The following is a 22,952-nucleotide window of genomic DNA, read 5'->3' on the forward strand; positions in this document are numbered from 1 at the left end:
ATTGCCACATTGACAACATGTTGTGCATTTTCCCGGATAATCCGTAACTAAAGGGACACTCGAATCTGTGTGTCAAGTGCAGGGGGCTTGTAGGGTGACCCTCAATATTTTTGACGATTTTTTTTTTATTATGTCAATAGATTAGTTACATACGAAATTAAAGATGTAGGTACGGCAGCAGGCAAGAATTAACTTACATATTATCTTATTTAAACCAGATTGGGCTTTTTAGAAACCACTACATAATATATTAAAATAGTTATAAGTAGTTAAAAAAAAAAACATTACGGGAAAAGTTATTTGATTCAATCGGTTGTATTTTTATGAGCTGTTTCCTCCACGTCCTGGGAGATCCTCTTTCCGTACAGGGTTTTATTAATCGGTGATAGTTTAGCTTCCCAACAGAAAAAGAATTTACAAATCTGTTCTTAACTGTTCTTGTTATTCAAACAAAATAAAAAATCCTCTTTATTTACCAGTTTTACATATTATAAACATACATATGTACTATCAATCTACAAAATAACAAATAATTACTTAACTCTCCATTATATCCAAATAACCAAATATTCTAAAACACAACTTCGTAGTCACCCTAAACCCTAACAAAACGATGGTTCCAACTTGCTCCTTTGAGAATCCGTTTTGTATAGCGAAATACTATTTAATCTTTATAAAGAAAGCCGTCGGACAAGTCCGTCCGCTATTGTTACGGACGACCGTTCGTTACATAGTTGAGGGGGCGCTCCAAATTTTTATGAATCGTGACGAAACGGACCGTTTTGTAAAAGTCAAAATAAAGAATCATGATGTGGATTTTGTTTTTTGTTTTGAGTTTTTAATGCGATGAATTTACTTTTAAATTGGTCTTATCGGTTTTTTTTTTCAATTCCTTGATGGCAAAATGAGTAAATATGTCTTCCAACCAAAATATGCACTCGCTCCCATTCACATAATCATAATCCGCGAATCATCCCAACAATACCTCCAGGTACCTACATAGTTTAAACAAACCGCTTCAAACACAAAAGGTGATACAAAATTAATTCGCCGACGTTATTTACTTTGTTACTTTGTTCGCTTAATTGAGCCGACGAGCAAAGACTTGGAGTTAATTCGTCGATTCATATTTAATCAGTGCTTTGAACCTTGCCGTCGGAGCTAGGGAAGCTTTTGTCAACATTCAATCATGGATGATTCTGTGTTAGCTTAGATTTTACGGGGGTATTTAGACTTTGGAATGTTTAAATTATAATAATTTGAATAATTATTAAGACAATAAAAGATGTTCTGTAAGAAAATGAGGATAATTTACTACGTTTTACAATGCAATGGTTAAAAAAATATTATTTGCACTCCTCCCGAAAGTCTCATTTTAAAAATTTTGAATTTGGTCCCTTCCCTACTATTAAAACTCTTTTGCAATCCTAGCGACGACCCCTTCGTCACCAGGCTGTGACAACAAGTAGACGCTATTTTACAAAATATTCAGTACCTGTATTATTCAATTAAAACAAAATCATATTTAGGGGCGCTCACATACAACCAGGTAACAGATTCTTTTTCGTTTTATTGATGGTACGACGTTACGAAATCTTCGTGCACGAGCCCGACTCACACCAGGTCATTTTCATTAACAAAAAACAGTTTCAATCTGTCATAAAATTACACCTTTTTTATTAATAGTGCGATCTCCGAGCACACGACATGAAGTTCTAACCTGGGCGCGTTTGTGTCATCGCTGAACGCTCAGATCACAAAGGGGTCTGTTGACACACGGGTGCACGACCCGCCCGCTTTGCGCAGGTTTTTCGCACAATTGAATTCGTAACTAATCCGCGATCCATTGTTAATCTGGTGAATTAATTTGTTGAAAATTAAACAGTTGTTGGATTAATTTATATTGGAGTTTTAACAGCGATTAATTTTATTCAGGTAGGTATGTACCAAATCGTACATAATGTTATATTAAGAGCCTATGTGTTAAATACTGTGCTTGTCTCTAATAACTATTATGCTTCTTCTATACACTAGTTCATTGAAGAATCAATTCGTAAATATAACCAGTGGCTTCCTATCAAATCAATAGGTACCTACCTAATTAATGCGAATCTTAAACACGTAAACTTCTGTGTGAAATAAATAAATGCACAAATCACAAGTTCCAGGATGTAATTTAATATTTCAACGTAAAGCCTTCAATCCCGTAATACTCGGAACTTTAACACGGTTATAATTATAAACACAAACAAGCAAATTAAAGCTTTTATTAATTATTTCTAGTTAAAGCTAAATATACCCTCATGGTTATTACTACCTCGTAATATTTTATAAGTAGGTCGATATCCGCCAAGTCTTTTCATAACTATGTTGAAGTCGGCTTCCATTCCAATCAGATGCAGCTGAGTACCAGTGTTTTACAAGAAGCGACTGCTTATCCTAATTACCCCAACAACCCAATACCCCTTCAGTAAGACAAACCTTACCAAGCGAAAATGCATTTATAGTTAATTCGCGAATTAACTTCCATCTCTTAAACTTTATATAGACATACATACAACTTATAAAAAAACACCATAGGTACCTACCTACCAAAAATACTCTACAGCAATATTTTCAAAAAAAGTTAAACTCAAATCTAAATAATTTGTGTTTCTAAAATCAACTTAACTTTAACGTAACGAGAAAGTTTAAACAAACACCCCTCGTCATCATGAAAGAAAAGCATCAACATGTAAATTGTCTACCAATTTATTTAAACAAGTAATTGAATAGCCGACGCCGGCAAAATGACATTTGTACACAGATTTGATGAAAATTACCCACTTGGTAGAAATGGCCACTTTTTATTAACGTCTCCCCTCACTGTATTAGGTATGTTTATTATAAAGAAATGCGGGGATTTATGCATGAATAATAAAGAATTGTATTGCTGGTTTAATAATTCTCTGTGTTGCTTTTTTGCACAGGCTTTGATTAGGTTAAAATTGTGTAAAAATATAAAGTTTATTTTATCACCAAATGGCAACAAAAAAAAAACACCCGTTTGTCCCAGACTCGTTAATCAGAAAGAATATGGCGATGAACTACATTATGGACCGGACTTCGCACCGAATTTTCAAAATCTTACGTTATTTAAGTCAGGAAATATATAAGATGGGTAAAAAATTTCAACACTACTCAATAAATATAAAAAATGTGTGCTGCTTACTCGACGAAGCAACCATCCACCTATTCAATTGACAAACCGATAAATCTACTTTACTAGAACGAGCCAAACAAACGAATTGCCAATGAAACAGCTTTATAAACACAATTTACGAAGCACTCCTCAAGGAAAACTCATAAAAGAAAGTTAGATGAAGACGACGCCATTTTAAAAGTTAAATGTCAAATGACATCTGATTTTTATTTGGCGCGAACACGATGGAATTGGAATTGGAAAAAGTAATGCTAGGTATTTGGAATAAAATTAAACATATCTAAAGATAGGAGTTACAAATTATGATTAATGTTTTGAAAATGTATAATAATGACACACCCAGGTATGTAGGATGTCTTCAAATATGTAAGTAGTGTAATTTTCAAGTTATTATTTCAGACAGAATTAATTCCACACGTTAACTTTACCCTACATTACAGCTATGAACACTACGACATAACAACCCACTGAAAAAAAAATACAAAACCAATCGAATTAAATAAACCTCATACCATTGTAACCACTGAACAAATTCCAACCACTGAACAAATTCCAGCAATGATTATCTCAGAAACATAATCCGCATGACGTCAACCAGGCGAGTATCAACTTAATGTAGAAATAATGAATTCGTCGCGAATCGTCCTTCCCTTGTTTGTCTTTCAATTATAGGGTCCCGGGGGCCTTCGCCTCCCCTGCTTAAACAATGTAACACTCCCATGTATATTTAAGGAGGGACCAAAAATTAAATCTTCCGCTTAACTGTCTTGTTCAAAATGTAATCTACGGAAGCAATGACTTTGGATGGGAATTAAGGTATAATCTTTACGGAATATACAGTTTCTGAGTCTATGTTTCGAGTCTGCTCCTGTGCCCTGTAGGGGATGATAAGAAACTGATGCTGCTCGTGTCCAAAGTTTAATCCCATCCTTTTATGCATTATTACTTCTAACTTGAACTGCTTCGTGGATCACCAAAAGCGACTATGGCTACTGGGTATATACCCACGGGGTCGGGGTTTCGTTTCTCGTGTCCGCTTACTGTCCGGAATCGCTTTATTTATTTACAATTTATGTACACACACATAATAAAAAAGATTACAGGAAATAAAGAATTTACAAAGGTAATGCTTTGAGGTGTTCAAGACATTTTCATAAAGCAGTCTTGAAGTTAGCAGTGACGTACCGTGCATTGGACAGCATAATGCGCCTGATCTCTCTCAGGTCATGTCCAATTCCCGTCCCATTGGACTATTAAAGTGAAGGAATAGTGAGTGCACCTGCTTCCGAGCAAATGCATATGTGTTAAAATATGTCCTGCGTAATTGGGTGATCTCTATAAAGACCATAGCTGGTGTTTTCGATAGTCCGTCTGGATTCCATTATTAACACCATAATGGTTTGAGTAACTGAATGAGTTATCATCTGATTTTTATAAGATCTCCTACGTACGCCGCTGTAACTGCTAGTGCGGTATAATGAACATAAATAGGTACCAGTAATAAACCATCGCCCTGATGAACACATAATAAATAAAAATAAGAAGAGGCACGTTAACCATACAGTTCTAACATTTTGTTCCCTTGAAGTTACCGGAACCAAGTGCTTCTAAATGCTTGGAAAGTATTAATCGTGGGAATATAATGACACTTAAAACTATCTGCACATAATTCAGTGGAACAGCTGGTTAAACATTTTTTTTATTTTTCAAGTAGCACTAAAATGATAGATGTATGAATATGTAGGAGTAGGACGTGTGCATTTGTTCGCATGTAGGAGTGCATTTTATACTGTCGTCGGCCATACTGACACACATACCGTCACTTATCAGGGGTCTCCCGTTCATGTATAGAAAACTCCATGGTGTTACTTTTTTTAAAGGTTTAAGCAGTATATACTCCCTCTTCTATGTATACTCGCTTCTCCAATTATTACTCCCATTTTAATAAATAAACGACTAAAGTGATCGCTTTTTGTATAACATTACAAAACAATGACACCTATCTGCTTTAATTAAATCACTACACTTTTGTGTTTTATTTTTTGCGAAGAGTGCTATTATATTAAACGAGCACTACTAAACAGTATTAATCGATACATTGTATTAACCAGCTGATGACAAGGGTTACTTTATAATTTTGTTTTTTTTTTTAAGTTTTATTTATATAGAGATCCATTTTGAAAATATTAACGACCTTTTAAATATATGCGCTTATAAATTAATTACCAACAGTACCGGAAATAACGCTAGAAACTATATATCATTACGATACTTAGATAAGTAATTGCGTAAACGGTACAAACGTACAGTTTCGTAGCGTTGCTACGAGTGCTACGAGACGGTGCGTAGCAATGTAAAAGTTTCGTTTCTGGCATAAAACAAAAAAAAAAAACAGCTCAACTTTCAACGACAATTATAAACTAACTTAAATATTTATTTTTTTACAATTTTCTTTTAATAATTCTATAGTTTTTTGTTTTGTTTTGTTTTAAATAATTTTCACACTAATAAAAACATAAATAACAAAATAAATTACTTAAAACAATACATACAAAAAAATATTTTATACTTAACATACCTGTATTCGGGCTCCGACACAAATCACAACATTACTCAACTACGTAAGACACCGCGTGCCTCCGCGGTATGTCGGACACTGGGCTCCCACAGCCCCGACCAATCGCACCACGCCCCGGCCTGCCCCCGCCCACCACGAGACCAACCAATCACCAGCCGCCCAAAACGTTATTTACTTCAAACTCCCGCCCGCCCAACCTGCCTCAAACTTATCGATTGGACAGCCCCAGCACTTATTTAAGGCGGGCGAGTACTGAATTAATTTTGTGATTGAAATTACAAGTATAAACGTATAATTCGTTCGCGCCCGGCTCGTTCGATTAAAATAGAGATTATTACGATTGATGGCTTCTGATGTGTTTCGGTTTGTGGCCTTTTTTCGGGTTTTGATTTTGTTTTTAACGGTTTTGGGATTTGATGTTTTTATTTTTTGTTATTTTGATGTTGTTGGGTTAGTTATATAAAAAAGGTTATAATTTCAAGTTAATACTATGTAATTTTAGTAAGGTCCGTTTTATTTATTTAAAGCCTTATCTTCATGTATTTACACTACTAGAAGAGTAAAGCACAGTAGAGTTCAGTCATCTACACTAAGTAGCATAAAATCCGCATCAGTCAAAAAAATATATAAAGAAAGATGTATTTCACGTTCACGCACGTCAAAAATATATTTTCAGCATTTTTCTCTAAAATTAACTTCTGTTAACTTCAAATTGTTCACGATACCTAAATTAATTTTAAAATTAAGCTACCTATAACAACTGACCCAATTCTTCAGCACTGAAGTGTATGAACTCTCCGGGAACCGTTTCTCGCAACCCGTGGGAGTAACACCGCGCTCCTTATTTACGTAGCTATATAAAAGCCTTACTATTCACTGTAATATGCCTGTAAATAAGATATCTGTAGTAAATAGATAATAAAGTAGTAAATACCTAAGAAATGCTATTGTTGTTTACGATTGTAAAAACAGGTTTACTTTTGAACACAGTTATATACTTACTGAAAATACTTAACAAAATGTATCTTGTACGTCTAAGGCCGCTGCCTCGAATTTTGCGGGTAGCGGGGCGGCAGCGGCGGCGGCACGGGAGCGGCAGGATCTTACGCGTATAATCAAATGGACCGGCCCTCGAATACAGCGGCGCGGGAGCGGGCAACGAGCGGTGAGCTCCATTCAAAACGGTGACCGAACGCGCCGCCGCCGCTGCCGCCCCGCTGCCCGCAAAATTCAAGGCAGCGGCCTAACTATTATCAGCGGATTTTTTTGATAGTCACCGCTGCTCACCTACACAAAAAAGTGAAGAGTCATTTAAAGATTATGTAGCCGTACCATAAAAAGGTATGTACTACTACTGTACAATGTACCTATCACTATATAGTATAAAACAAAGTCGCTTTTTCTGCCTCTATATCCGTATGTCCCTTTGGACGCTTAAATCTTCAAAACTACGCAACCGATTTTCATGCGGTTTTTTTATCAGATAGAGTTGTTTAAGAGGAAGTTTTATGTGTATATAATACATGCCTAATACAGTAGAGAAACACTTTTAATTTTAGAGGTTACTAGAGTAGCAGGCGTGTGTTAAACATACAGGCTGTTTGGCGCATGGACAATCAAAATGAAAAAAATGTGTCGGTCCATGCGCCAAACGCCCTGTATATATCCCACACGTCAAACTACTGAATCTACCGATTTAAATGTTTGATGAACGGACAGTCAAGTAAATGAGAAAAGACAAGGGCTACATTTCAGCCGATTACAGGAAATGGTCCAGCCCGGACGTGGGCGAAAAAATAAGCTACCAATTATTAGACTTTTTTAATTTATATTGTATATCCAAATAATTTAAACTAAAAGCTATTAACTAAGTAAATAATATGCTACTACTATCTTACATTATATCTTCTAATTATTTTGTGCCCCTCAGGGTCCATAATTGTGACTATCATTATATATTTTCCATCTAATGTACATTATGGAATGCAATATCGTTTGATATGATATTATGAAAATTAAATACGGCAAGTGAAGGCTTAAACTCATCTACCAATATAGCCCAAAAAAGCTAGATTCAACATGATTCCCAATAAAGATTACGCTTTAAAAATCATCACATATTTTTATGAGGCAATTCTCAAAATGCCATCGCGATAACTCCCTTACCGATTAACTGCTAAGATATAAACATGGTGTGATAATGAGCAAGCCCGTCTGCCAGAGATTTAACCCTCAATTATAGAATTAAGCCGCGATGAAGGGTTGTGAACCCCTGTTGCGATGGCTAGTGAAGGGATAGTGAAATGGGTGTTTTTCAGAAAAGAATACCCTGTGACGCACAGGAAATATTTTTTTTTTATTTCGTGAATTCTATTATATTTACTCTAATATTAAAGAATATATTGTTAACTAGCTAAATCTGCATTTTAAATTAAAATTATAATATGATTTTAAGAAATATTAAAGTTTTTCTGTCAGCGTATGATGCATAGTATTCCTGAACGTCACAAAATATAATTAATTAGAAATAAAACAAACAAGTATTAAAACGAAATCAACTTATGGTAGCATAAAGATATACTTAAAATCTTTTAAAAACAAACAAAACGATAGCATAATTCTATAAGATTATTAAATAATCAGCTAAATAATTTCACTTTCGTCACTTCTTGGACACATCTCACTTGAAAAGTTGTCATTACTAATGATACCCGCTACAATTTCCAAAATCAAGCCTAGTGAGAAATTTTAGATACTAACAAAATACTATGATGCCAAAATAAACGCTATAAAATGAAAAATATATATTTTAAAACCATTTTTATAACATTCAGAATATGGGACAGTGACTATTATGAAAATTTCGTGATGGATAAGAATAATTTGAGCAATGTCCACACTGCCGATTTCAAAACACAATTACAAAGAATAAAGTATTAACTCCCAAAATTTTTAGATATAAACCTTTACACACACATATATAAACAAAACCGATTAAATGTAAGCCTTTTCGTTTGATACCTACCACACGCGCGGACAGGACGCTCCCATAAATTATTTAATTGTACACTAAGCTTTACAATTCAAGATCGTTACGATTTTGTTCCGGTAGTATGTAACGTGATGCACAGGAGGTGACGTTTTCATCTCACGAGACTTTTAAAATTGAAAATAACTAATATTTATTTAAACTACCTCGTTTTTAGCCTTACTAATCTAATAATGATGAGTTGTTTATGTTTTATACAGTATTATAGAGTTTAGAAAACAATTTATTAACCTTTTAAATACTGCCACTATCCGGAACAAAAATTTTGCGCACCGATGACACCAACATTGTCGTCACAGTTTTAGCCTTACCTGACTTTAAAACGGCAATGGCGGAATCCTAATACGATCATAAAGTTGCCAAGAAGGTAGAAAAAACACAAATTAGTAGATTTTGTCTTGAGTGCGATATCAAATTCACCGTGACGAAACCGGATTTTCCGGAACAATGATTTTCGTAGGACAACATTAAAATAATGATATTTCTTAAAATAACAATAAATTTATGGCATAAAAATTAAAAATACGTTTTTAGAAATACAGAGACTAAGTTCAAAAACTTAAACATACCTAAAAACGAATATTTTAGAAGTAAGATGCATTTGAAATCTCCAAGAGCGCCATGGGACACACGATATTTATACGTCCTCTTCAGGTTTATTTTAAATATAAAAATAACTATCCACTTTTTATGCTACATATTGATTTAATTGTACATTAAAATATATACCTAAATTAATCAAAAACTCACTTTCACACGTTCCATATAAAAAAATCAAAATAAAAATGTTTGAATGTGTGGGACAGGTCGATTTTGCTAGGGTCAAGTTTTCTGAAAAACACCCGATTGGTGTTTTGTCGATAAATGATTTTGAAATTAGTTTCTAATAAAAAGTAATTGTATCAATATTCATAAAATTTTACTGAATTTCAAACACTGAACACTGAAACATTCTTTGCCCAAAACAGTTTTTCTTGGTTTATTTGCTTAAGCTCAACCTGACATAGGTACCTTATCAAAAAATCCTTCATGTTAAACATCATATAAAGTATAGTTTTTACTCATATTTTTTTAGTAGGTAAGAAAGTATGCATATTCATTATTTATATTTGATAAAACCTGAAAACTTGAACAAAAAAATAACACTTTTTCCATTTTAGTAAGTAGTTGAAAAAACGGGAACCAATATAAGTATGTATTATTCATAAACCAACTACTTAGTTGCCGCCTGCAGGTTTACCCACGTCCTGAGATAACTGCTTCCTGTAGCCAGATGATGTCAAAAATTATAGGGTGTCCGTCTCCTATTCTTCAGCCGACTCGGTCCAGCCAGGCAGTTCACACGTGATGGCGTGGCCATGGGATACTGGGTTTAATTTTTATATAGAGGTATCGAGGTGCGTATCCCATCACTAGCATCGATGTTCAATACCGATATAATGAAGTGTCGTCACGCCGCGAATGTTTGCTATTGTCGAGTGTGTACCAGCCCTTACGTTGTCATTGTGCACCCCGCTTTATTGTCAGATGTTTTCATTGATAAATGTACAGCAATTAATGATTGCTACTTATACTGTGTTTGTAAAGAGCCTGTTAAAGTGTATTTTTTCTTGATTAATTAAATTGTTTGTAATTTTTTTTTGTAAAAATATTGTTTTAATTATATGTTTTAAGGCTAAAGTAAGTTACTAGGTAAAATATAGTTTTTTTTTTTCAACTTTGTAGGATGCGCTTTTAGTATAAGTAAGGTAACTGGCTACCTACCTAAGAATATAGTTTGTGTAGATCAGGGCATTTCAGCATTTCTTTATTTTGCTTCAGTAGCAAGTTCTTATTTTTTAATTTATGAATTTTAACTTATTATTAATAGGGTTGTAGGTTCAAAATAGTTCTTAGATTAGCAATCGCATCGTATCAACAAACTAAGATAAATATTGACAAAGACAGGATTATTTATGCACGCGACCTCAAATATGACAACTCTAAGATCATAAACAATAAACCTATACCATACTAATATACACCTTAGTGTATCTGTATAAGGTTGCAATTCTAATGCACTTATTTAAAATTAAGTCGTTTTAATTCCACATGACATGTGTAATTCTTTTTTCAAATCATCAACAATGGACGCTTCGCCGTCGACGTATACAATACGCCCCAAGCTTGTAAAGTCGGCACCAATTAATGGAGGATTTTTTCCGTGTATTTAGATTTTAAAGATTGCTATTGATATTTTTAATACACGTGCAAACTGCGTAATTGGCCGCTTAAGCTGGTATTTAATTTTTGCGGTAAATATGTATAATACTGTGAATATAAAAAAAAATTGGTAATAAGTACGTCCATTGCGATTTTAATCGTTTAATGTAGTGCCTACGCAGGCAATCGTAGACTTTGTAGCTTTCCTCGTCTTAGTTTGCTACGTCGCGTTGTCATTCCTTGTCTTAATTCCGCAAGAACTTTCAGAATAAAATATGTTTAATCAGTTCTTTGACATACAAATTTTCACTGTCTTGTTTTATTATAAGTTAACTTTTCTAAATCTGAAATATATATTCTAATCTGAAGTGCTTATATTTTTGACATTTTAACATATTTATTTATTAGATACTCAGATAGTTTTTAACTGATGGTTGAAAAATCGGCTCAAATACAACGTTACATGACAGTGACAGCCAACAAACGCCATAAAGAAATAACAAATTTTACCATTTTATAATTCAATTTTCCCGTTCCCTTGAGTACTACTTGTATAAACTAACTGTACCTACACTCAAAGCTATTTGCTGTCTGGTATTACTTACCAATAAGTTAAAAGGTAATCGTTGAGCCATCAATTAAAACAGAACTCGTGGTAAAATGGCGGCTTCCCGTATTGCGAGTAGATTAACTAATGAAGGGCCTAACCCACCGTCTTGGATTACGGTCGAACAACTACACAAAGTAATTAAGCTCTTTTTATATTGAATACTGCAGCCTGGCAGGAGTATTGGGTTGCCCGGGTAACTGGGTTGATGAGGTCAGATAGGCAGTAGCTTCTAGTAAAACACTGGTACTTAGCTGCACCTGGTTAGACTTGAATCCGACCCGTAAGTACTAATTGAGAAAATGTTGAATGAAACTTACTTCGCATATGGCCATATACCGGCTAAAGCTAGGTATAGCCAGCTTTACTTAGGTACAAATAGGTAAGGCCGCACTTTGGGCCTCAGCCGTAACAAAACTATATAATTTATATGCGATGGGTGAACCTAAATAAATAAATAGAAAATATAATAAATAAATAAATAGTCGTGGTGGCCTAGTGGGCAAAGAACCAACCTCTCGAGTGTGAGGGCGCGGGTTCGATTCCAGGTCAGGCAAGTACCAATGCAACTTTTCTAAGTTTGTATGTACTTTCTAAGTATATCTTAGACACCAGTGACTATGTTTCCGATGGCACGTTAAACTGTAGGTCCCGGCTGTCATTGAACATCCTTGGCAGTCGTTACGGGTAGTCAGAAGCCAGTAAGTCTGACACCAGTCTAACCAAGGGGTACTGGGTTGCCCGGGTAACTGGGTTGAGGGGGTCAGATAGGGCAGTCGCTTCTTGTAAAACACTGGTACTCAGCTACATCCGGTTAGACTGGAAGCCGACCCCAACATGGTTTGGGAAAAAGTCTCGACGGAAGAGAGGGGGGTGAACCTAAATAAATAAATGATAACACATACTTTAGCACCATCATTTATTGTAAATTATTACTGCAGTTAAACACAAAAACTTCGATTTTACAAAACAAAACAAGAATACAACGTTAAAACCATCCTTTCACAGACATTTAAAAACAATAACAATGCTGGTCTTAATTGAATTGTGTAAAATTTTCGCGTCGGGGGTTGTGAGGGGGTGAGGCAAGGGGCGGCGGGGGCGGGGCTCGTTTTAACTTTCCGGGCTGGTGCTCTTTAGCCTGTACTACTGGTTCTCACTCCCAAAGAATTATTTCACGTAAAGACTTTTTTTTTGGATGGTAATAATCATCAAATGACCCCTCCCGCTGTGGGTTAGCAACGTAAAGACTTCAGGTCTTTTCGAGGACAATTCACTACTGAATTTTTGAATGTATTTTATTTACATCATCATCCGCCTAGCCTTTAACCAACTAAATTGGGATTGCGGTCAGCGGAGAACCAGTGTTTTACAAGAAGCGACTGCCTCCCTGACCTTATCAACCCAGATACTCGAGCAACCCCTTGGTAAGACTGGTGTCAGACTTTCTGGCTTCTAACTACCAGTAACGACTGCCACAACAGTTTATCGTGCTTTCCGAAACACGAAAGAACTCGTCATAGTAAGATAGTCTCTCATACGAGGAGCGACCGCGCCAGAGTTGCTTAATCTTAAAATTGATTGATCCGCGCGGCTTTAGAGTTACTTAATCTTAAAATTGATTGATCCGCGCGGCTTTAGAGTTACTTCATCTTAAAATTGATTGATCCGCGCGGTTATAGAGTTGCTTAATCTTAAAATTGATTGATCCGCGCGGCTTTTAGTTAGCCACAGACCTTTCAAACCCTTTATTTTCTGTGTTTCGTTCAAGCCTGTGCACGAGCTATTGCCGTGTATAGTACCTATTAACTTAATATTTGAGATCTTGAAGGTATATTCACCAGGGGTAGTGGTCAGTATTCAATTAAGTGAAGCCTCGTCGTGAAGCGCCTTCACACTTTTAGTTATGTCTGCCAGAGTAAGCGGGAACGGAACGGCCTTATTTCTTATTTAAACTAACTAATTACAAGCACTTTTATTATGTTTAATGAATTTCTCGCAATCAAGCGTGAGTTTCCGATGACTTGGGTATTTATACCTACATAGAGAGGAAATGTTGTTCGTTATATGACTAGAGCATATACCTAACTTATACTCCGGGTAAATGCGCTACTAAGATGAAAATATGCACTGTACTGTAACCAGGTACGTACAACTTAAAATACAAAGAAATGCATTGATGGTCTTTTTTCCATCAAACATCCAAATTATTTACATATTTTGTTATTAGCTTTGTATTGAGTTAAGATTAAGTGTTGTCCAGATTTTTGCAAACAGCAATTTTTTTATATTTCATCCCTTTCTTAGAAGACAAGTTTAGCTTGGATAATGCTTGTGGCACACAAAATAAAGCCTGTACCTACAGTGTTACAACAATCACGGCTGTGCTTACAGCCCTCGTCGAGGGCGAGTCCACTGTACCAACAAATGGCATTAGTTATACTAAACCGATTACGTCAAATGAGAGTCGAACCCGCAGCCTGCCAGCCGTGAACACTTGTAAATATATCAGATTGTTTACTTCAGTAGATGGAATGTGAAGGTACCCATGTTGTTATTCTTACTTCTTCATATAAGCACTTGACATGAGAAAGAAGTTTTTTTCGGAGAATTGTTGAAAATTTTATTCCACGTATTAACATAGATAGGCCCTATACTTTCATTATCGTACTTTTATCATAATTTATAATTCTATCGTATAAAGAATACACATACATTGATACTTTGCTTTCTTTTATTTATTTATTTATTTATTTAGTACACTATGGAGAACTTACAGCTAAACAAAAACTAAACAGTAAAAGGAAGTCATAGTCAACAGAGAGAAAATTAAAAGTCCTCGCTTATAATAACAGCCTAGCAATAACGTGATCACACATCAGTGCAACGTTTTTAGAGACAATAATATAAAAAAAAACAATAGCATTTTTAAACACAAAGAGAAAAAAGAATGAGTAAGTAGATCTAAATTTCAAAATAATAAACTAAATCTGGGATACTAAACTACTTGAAGAACTTAACGACCTTCTGGCTGCCGCCACACTTATTGAGAAAGGATCCAAATCGTGCTGCTTGCAAATCATATTGAAGTGCCTGCTCGCACGCATAACATAACTGTTTTGCCTATAATTCGTGTATGAGTGGGGTACATATATGGGAGGATTAAAACGTAATACTCTACTCGGCAATCGGCACGTAATACTCGACTCTTCTGTCTTTAAGAAGAAAAAATGATGACCTAACCCTTTAATGCTCGAGTAACAATTTATAAATCAGCAAGCACACGTTAATACGTGTGTAACAGCTGACAACGCTATTAGACGTCAATTTAATAGCATTTGGCGGAGATTTGGCAAAATTTTCATGTTGGCTTTTAATATAATTGTGTTCAGTTTATCTGTTGGCGGATTATACGGCAGGATTACGGGTTCCCGCCAGCGGCGCGAGCGGGCGGACCGCTCAAATTGAATTGTAATATGCTGCCGTTATTAATAACAGAGAATGGAGACATATTAGGGTTGTCGGTTCGTGGGTTCTAGAATTTACCACATATTTCAATATTATTCCTACATTGGGAAGAAGAATGTACCTACATTGTACACGTTGAAAATAAAAGTGTCCTGCTGAAAAACAAGTCCAATGTAATAATAAGACAAACTTTTGTCTGCAACAAATAATAGGTTCCTATAAAATGTCGTTGGTTAAATAAAATAACAAACATTAAATAATCTCATTTCCAATATCTTCAAATCATTAAAGTAATCAGTTTTTCAAACCACTGAGAAAATAAAAAATACTCTTAACGAACTATTGTGAGCGAAAACATTAAACAACAAAAAAACGGTGTAACAAAAAGCCGTGAGCATCAACCCTATCAGACACAATCGGCAGTCTCCACCCGAGCGCGCCTTTTTTCCCGCAAATTTTAAGCGTCTCCCTGCGAATTCCGCGAATCAGCCGTATTTGTACAATAACTGTCCACCCGGGATCGTTTCGTGCACAATAGCCTCTTTGTTTAACGACGTCTTTCTATTGCGACATGGCGCGTGCCTAGTTTTTTCAATGGGTCCATTCGACCCACGTGCCTGAATGTTACGTATGTTGTATACGCTCGCAATTTAGGGTTGAGTTGGTATGGTATTGTATAATAATTGGTAGTAATGGTTTAGGATTAAGTTGTTAATATTTGTGTTAGGTATATCGTTGCTTTTGAATTCGGATTAAAATGTCGTTACAAAGAGCCAATTGATAATGATGACCAGACTCTCCAAAATGGATTTATTGAAAACAACAACTGTTAGGCTTTGCGTGCGAAACCTTCAATATCTTTCCTTATTATCATAAAAACTCTCGAAGTGGCTGGTTCGATAACATAACAATAAAAGGCTTACAGCCAGTTTCTTCATCAAAAGTTAAAGCCAAAGTAAAAGTCAAAGTAATGTTTAAAGTAAAAGTAACGGTCAAATTCATTTTTTCTATTAGTTTTGCTGTCACTTTAGCCTTGAAAAAACGAATTTGACCGTTACTTTTACTTTAGACATTACTTTGACTTTAACTCTTCTAAAGAGTAAAAAACTAAACGTTACAAAACTTTCCTACCATAATTCATCATAATCAACATTAAACCCTTTTTCACATCAAGCATAAAAGCTGAAAGTACCATTCAGTCGGTAACCTTCCTACATCAGCCGCATTCTCATTATCTTTAACAGAATATACGCAAACAAAACCGACGTTACCCGAAACTATTTTGTAAGTATAACGAAACACGTTCATTTGTCACAATTACCGGTGACGCGGAATAACTAGCGACTGGCGAGAGATGACGATAAACCTCCTCTTGTTAGCTGCGCATCTCGTGCCACTCATACATTTTTATGAGCCTTTTATTTTTATCCACCCATGTTTTGAGGGTTATCCGTCTTGTAGAGAAACGGTGAGGTGTGATTTTGTTATGTTCATGTAATAACGTGGCTGTAGTAAGAAGGTTGGTATTCAATTAAGTTTTACTTACTTAAACGCTATAGGTACTTAAAGATATTCCCTCTTACTTATAAAAATCTCTAATCACCTTCTGAGCAACATTTTAACTAATCACTACTTAAAGCCTTAAGTAGTGATTAAATGTTAGTTAAGACATGCTAAGCAACGTTTATAAGTAAGAATTTCCTTAAACAGCCCTTAAGTATTGCTTATTAATTAATTCACGTTTATAAGTAAGGCTGGGGCCCGATTCTCCTAAGTTAATAATGTCAAAATCGAGTAGAAATCGAATCGCAATAGCAGTTTTAACCATATAGGGCATTCTGCTACTAATAAAAGACCAATCGCATTCGATTGACATTTGATTGGTGTGCGATTGGTCTGCTATTTTGGTGATTTTGGTCCATACCGTAGTTTGCTGTACAATCATTTTGCAATCGTAAATCATTTGCAGACAAAATGATTCATTATTGAATGACAGAAAAGGATAAAAACGTTTATTTCAAAGAAAAAATAGCGGAATGCCACATACGCTTCAATCGTAATCGAGTCGGGATCGGATCTCAGTCGAATCGAGTCGAACGTAAATCGTATGACGCTTAAGTAAAATTAGGAGAATCGCGGCCCTGAAGTTTTTAGTTGGTCCGTCAATTGACGCAATATTTTTAGAGATTATCTTCCAATAATGCAGACGGCGATTTCTGGAATACTGCTGTTAAGTATACATAATATGTACACTATAAAATAAAATATATTTCGATTGATTGTATTATGTCTGTAGAACTGTCTGAAGTGTAAGATTGTGATCCCATGTTACCTACTAAATAGTTGAGTTGGATTTCGCATTGAAACAATATTTATAGATGCGGAAGCAGAATTACGTTCTTTGTTGGACATCTATTATCCAACTTGGAACCAAACTTTCCATGCTCACTACACGAGAATGAAAGGTGTATCAAAATCTAGAACGGAAAGCGTAAGGCGTTACACAGTTTGATGATAGGTGGCGCTGTTTTTAATTTTATAATGACACATAATAAAAATACCTACATAATTCATACCATCAACAGCATTTAATAAATACCTACAACAATAAACTTTTTTGATTTTGATATACATCGATTATCTATATCATAAACATGTATGTTGGTAATTTGATTATCGCCACATTCGCCACGTCTCAACAACTGAACAGGGAAAGACCAACCATAAACAATCGTATTCAAGAGGGATGTCTCATTTAGTCGATTATAAAATTCTTCTTACTAATAACACTGGAAACAAACTAATGCTTAGTTTTAGAAAGAAACATTTTATAATAACGTAAACATTAAATGTCTTTAAGAAATATTTAAATTATAAAAAAAAAACCTTACGTTATAATATTTGTGTAAAACTGCCATTGCGAATGAATTTTGGATAAATTAACATTTATTTAAAGGTTCAAAATGTGGGAAAAATATTATCATTGCAGTCATTGCTCTTTAGTAAGTAAATGACCGTCAATTTAATGATATTTTACTTTCTCAGTACGATGTTGCACTGCATTAGTTTAGTCGATTTATATTTTGCTCACTTATCGATGAACTTCATAATCACCTTGCTAATAGTTGCTCCTTATAAGATTATTGTTTTATTCAGTCAGCCAAGGAACTTCATCATACTGTGACCTATTTCCCGTCGGGATAATAATGTGAGTGTTTGTGTTTTTATTTATATTTATATCTTACTCTACTTGATTCTGTTTTGGTTGCTCTGTCTGTATAATTACGAATACCTATATAGTTACGATATTAGCCCTTGGGCTACTGGTTTGCCAGGATGTTCTATATCAAACACAAGCTCTATGTTACACCTACATATCTTTGTTTATTTACATACGAGTTACATCATAAATAATAGGCACTATAGGCAATTGTGGCGTGCCATGAGCTTAAGGATTTTTTTTCCATTCTTAGTAGAAAGTAACATCTCTTATGGGAATGTAACATCTACATATTTCAGTTTTGAGGTTGCGATACGTAACTAGGTACTTACATAGTTTGTGTTCGTTTTTAGTTTCATCAGTAGGTAAATAGGCTGAAACGATTTTCGTATTGTAGTATAAGCTGAGAAATGCGAGTAAAACCATATAAGTAATGCCAATAAATAAACAACTGTTTGAGTGGTTCTTTCAAGTGCGGTCCTTTCCTTTCTACGTAGGTACACTTCATTTGAATCGGCACATAACTAAATAAATATAGGTATAATCTTGATATGAATTTTTATTCAAAATCTCTATTTAAAAATAATATGCGATTAAAAATTAAAGTCACTACAATAATAGATAACATTACTCTATCAATTGAATCATTATTTTAAACAGTAATTTATTTGTTTAAAATGTACTTTTTTGTAAAAAGAACCATTAAGATTGTTTATCTTTAGTGAAGTGCCAAGGTACTTACTCAAATAGATTAATGTTATAGTTAACGATGACATTAGTTGTGTCTACTTATTTAACGAATTTGAATTAGTAAACTAATATTACCTAATAGGAACTTAGGTAGTTACCTAATTTCGAAAGCAAACAGTTCTCTTTGTCTAACAAAGTAATGAAGTACGATATCTTACCCACAGCTATGTTATTATAAAATATTTATAGAACAAGAGCAACTGTTTACAAGTTTGTAGAATTCGATAGCTAGTAGATTAACTAGGTCCTACTACTGTGGATAGTTACGTCAACGTTCCACGGCCATCAAACAATACAGTTGTTGATTCTTAAGTATGTCGATGTTATTAACTCCTAAAGCTACAGCCAATCAATTTAGTTTTATTTCCAGAATCATGGAAAACTTCGAATTCTCATCTGAACCCAAAACTCCCCCTGCGACAACATTCAATGGGCCGCAGTTTTACAACGTGTACAAAGATGCTGATTTCCTCCGCATCGACGCTAATGTTGAGAAGCTGCTCGGTCGAGGGTACGAGCTGAGGAAGAAACTCAGCACCGTGCCAGCTGGCCACACCATCGTGCTTGAAGGCATGCATCTTGAACGCAAGTAAGTTTACAGAGGTTACGAACCTACGTGGAATTTGTTGGGGAATTCAAGAAATCGCCCAATACCTTCCATAAATACAATACGGGTATTATTTTGGCTATTTTGGCAATTTGGGTTTAGTTAATCAGGCCTTACAATAATCTGCCGGGGCTGCGGGATTGTTCGAAAGAGCTACCGCGGCCCTGGTACATAAAGGGCTTCAGAAAGTACCTACATGATGGGGAGTCAGTAAAAGTCTAACACTCTCTCACGCTGCTAACCCACAGCAACAGTGGTCATTTGATGGTTTACAATAAAAAAGGACTTACAATAATGTACATTTGTTCATTTCCAGCACTCCTTTGCTGATAAAGAAGACCGCGAAAAACATAAAAGTTGAAGACTTTGAATTCACGTACAATCGTCTAGTTAGTCTTGCCGCTGGATTCGCGTTGGAGAATCGTCAAAGATTCCCGAACCTTGTGTCTGAAGAGGCGAAAGTGCTTGGCCTGCAGTGGGACCATAACAACGAGGAGAAATGCAGGCTGTACCTGTCAGCTGTCAGCGGCACCGAGCACTTGATTGATAAGTTCTCATTCTGGCCTCTCTTGTGCGGACTGCGAAAGTACCAACTGAAAAAGCTGCCCGTCGAACTAGTAGTCAAGATGGGAAATATCAAAAACAGCGAAGGCTTGACTATGGCTAAACTCTTGAAGAAACACTTGGTAACCGCTAAACGAGTCTGGCTGATGTTCCCGGGAACTTCTCTGCGTGACTTCCAAACACTTCTCGACGAATCCCCGGAACTCAGAAAACTGTTCCAAGGTTGATATATTTCAAGTGGTACCTTTTGGATCACAACTTACCGGCAGATAATAATCAATGTTTTTTAAATATTCTGCCACCATTTCATACTTTTTAATTGTACATTTATATGTTTGTACAAATATTGTAATCTTATTTTGTTTCCTATTAAACGGAACAACAACTGAGGCATTGTATTCATTTTCATTATCCTAACTGATATCGCTCTATGTTGCACCCTGTTGCTTTGTTCAAAGACAGAGCGGGTTGTCATAGATATAATAAGTGAAGAAAGCTATTGTAAGCATTGCAGTCAAGAGTGGAAAAGGTCAACCTTGAGCCTCTGTAAACTAAGATACAACAGACAACATACAAAACAAGAATATATTTTAAAGCGTTTTATTAATTTCAAAAATAACTAGCATATAATCACGCAGTATTACTAAATTTATAATATACTATGAGGAAATACACACAAAGTAGCGTAAGATGCCGTTGTTACAACATGAATCAACATCTTTATCATAATTCAGTACTAATAGTTTACTTTGTCGTTACCCATTCTGCTAATATACAATACCAATTTATACGTATCTCCATTAATTTCTAATATGCCTACTTATGTCTAATTTGTTTTTACATTGATATAATTATGCGTCAAGCGATTATCACTGACATAATTGGAGTAAGGTTTTATGTTTATAAAAAGTAATTCAGGATGTACTAATATAATAGAGGACTAGAGAGGGTGTAAGTCTCAAACTATTGACTCTAGTCCAAGCCGCGGCAGCGGGCCTCTAGCATTACGATAATAGTCAAAAATTAAAAGCGAATATCACTTGGTGGACGTATCAAAGATTATATACAGATGAAGTCAATATTTCGTTGATTGCAGCGAAAACAACTAAATTCGTATCCGTTTTATGACTGCGGGAATAATCATACTTATTTTAATCTACATCTCTATTGTGTTGTCGAGCAGTAAGTACACACAGTGCCATTACATCTACTATTGTTCCACTTCATCTATTTATAATCGTTGCGAAGTGTTAAAGTCTACCTTTACGATACCAAAGTATATTAATATAATATGCACGCAGGTTATCACGCAAACAATATTCATAGTAAGATAATGTTCTTTTTAGTTTGAGCTCTGATCTCTTATACACTCAGTTACAATTAATATATTTGTGACATTTAATTCATCTATTGTACCAACGTGGCCACATAACATAGCGTTAAAGCTCCATTGTATCCAGACGTATCGCCATACGGTAATTTACACATAGCTATATAAGTCATATAAACATCAATTTTACTTATTTCCAATGTACATAATTACATCTACTCAAATCACGTACGGCACAGCACTGAAATTTAATTTCTATAACTTTTATACTACCAATCATAAGGACGTAACTTTTTTCACTTTTGACATATATAAAATACTTCAAATCAATCGACAAAACAACTATAAAAGAATAATTCGTTAAACAATCAATATTATACAATAATATATAAACTATGAGAAGTTATTATAAAGAAAAACTAAGTATAAAACATAAATTCACAGAATTATGAAATTTATACTAGTATATAATAATACAATACATAATAATATATTATACAAATTCTGCTTTGAGCTGAGCTACCGATTTTAAAATACTGTGACAAAATAGACATCAGAGCAACACCAAGTTTATGCTAAAACTGACATTTCAATATTTACTCTACAGTTAACACTAAATAGCGGGCAGATGGTCGTCGCTGGCTGCATTCTAATTATATTATATATTTTAATCTGAATTCTATATAACTTTCCCAATTTTAGTATAAACCCGAAATCATACCTTTGCCTTATTAGTCTATTTTGTATGGCAGTTTAAGTAAAGGTATTCGATCCGGTGGTATTACAACGAATTAAAAGAATAATAATGTAGCCTCAAAAAGATCCTAAAATATACACTGATCGTTCCAATCTAAAATGCTAAAAGAACGATTCAAACAAGTCTCAAAATCTATAGAGCCATGACTTGCGTCAGCGACGTGTCAAACGTCATCAATTCCAAGGACTCATTACACATTAAATATGGTAGGGTATAGAATGAACCTGTTCGTTGTTGGACCAATCAGAACCCAGTTTTGAGTTGGTTTGTTCTTGTATGTTTGTATAGTGTAGTGTGGTTGGTTCAGTGCGTGATGACGGTGGAGTGCAGACACTGCGGCACGACGTGTCTGTAGGGCAGGCGGTAGTTCTTGACGGTGCGGGCGGCGAGACACTTGAGCGTGGTGTAACGCAAGGGGTTGACGATGGCCGTCAGACTCTGCTGCGTCGCTTTGAGGATTTCCTCGGGCGTCTCGCCCTCGTAGTTGACCGTGTCGATGTGTGCGCCGTGCGCTAGCAGCTCGCGAACTACTTCCGCGGGACAGGGGTTTAGCTGGAAATGTTAATAACAAAATGTTAATTTCGTTGATGCTGGATTTGGTAAAATGCAGTAGGGATT

At 35.2% G+C, this 22,952-nt stretch overlaps 2 protein-coding genes across 4 annotated transcripts in view; one reads left to right on the forward strand and one right to left on the reverse strand.

Moving 5' to 3' along the window:
* The first annotated feature begins 18,160 nt into the window (after positions 1 to 18,160).
* On the forward strand, positions 18,161 to 20,636 carry LOC124636854. 2 transcript variants are annotated; one of them, XM_047173047.1, is made up of 3 exons: positions 18,161 to 18,314; positions 19,447 to 19,665; positions 20,000 to 20,636. In XM_047173047.1, the coding sequence occupies exons 2-3, from the start codon at positions 19,451 to 19,453 to the stop codon at positions 20,472 to 20,474; spliced, it is 690 nt and encodes a 229-aa protein (XP_047029003.1). In that variant the 5' UTR covers positions 18,161 to 18,314; positions 19,447 to 19,450; the 3' UTR covers positions 20,475 to 20,636. The 2 variants fall into 2 exon arrangements, with proteins under 2 accessions (XP_047029003.1, XP_047029004.1); XM_047173048.1 differs by having other exon boundaries at positions 18,188 to 18,314; positions 19,435 to 19,665.
* Positions 20,637 to 20,831: 195 nt separating this feature from the next.
* The window catches only part of LOC124636853 (protein fem-1 homolog CG6966), a 64,781-nt gene continuing 62,660 nt past the window's right edge, over positions 20,832 to 22,952 (reverse strand). For both annotated transcript variants that reach the window (XM_047173046.1, XM_047173045.1), the window contains exon 10: positions 20,832 to 22,886. In XM_047173046.1, coding sequence (XP_047029002.1) covers positions 22,638 to 22,886 — 249 coding nt within the window. In that variant the 3' untranslated portion in view covers positions 20,832 to 22,637. The remainder of the gene's footprint in view (positions 22,887 to 22,952) is intronic.

The sequence above is a fragment of the Helicoverpa zea genome, chromosome 15, assembly GCF_022581195.2.
Source record: "Helicoverpa zea isolate HzStark_Cry1AcR chromosome 15, ilHelZeax1.1, whole genome shotgun sequence".
NCBI classification, from domain to species: Eukaryota; Metazoa; Arthropoda; class Insecta; order Lepidoptera; family Noctuidae; genus Helicoverpa; species Helicoverpa zea.

Bases quoted from the DNA above. Each gene is read 5' to 3' on its own strand.
- LOC124636854 (XM_047173047.1), top strand. From the start codon at position 19,451: ATGGAAAACTTCGAATTCTCATCTGAACCCAAAACTCCCCCTGCGACA. The intron at 19,666-19,999 runs GTAAGTTTACAG...GTTCATTTCCAG, and splicing joins GGCATGCATCTTGAACGCAA to CACTCCTTTGCTGATAAAGA.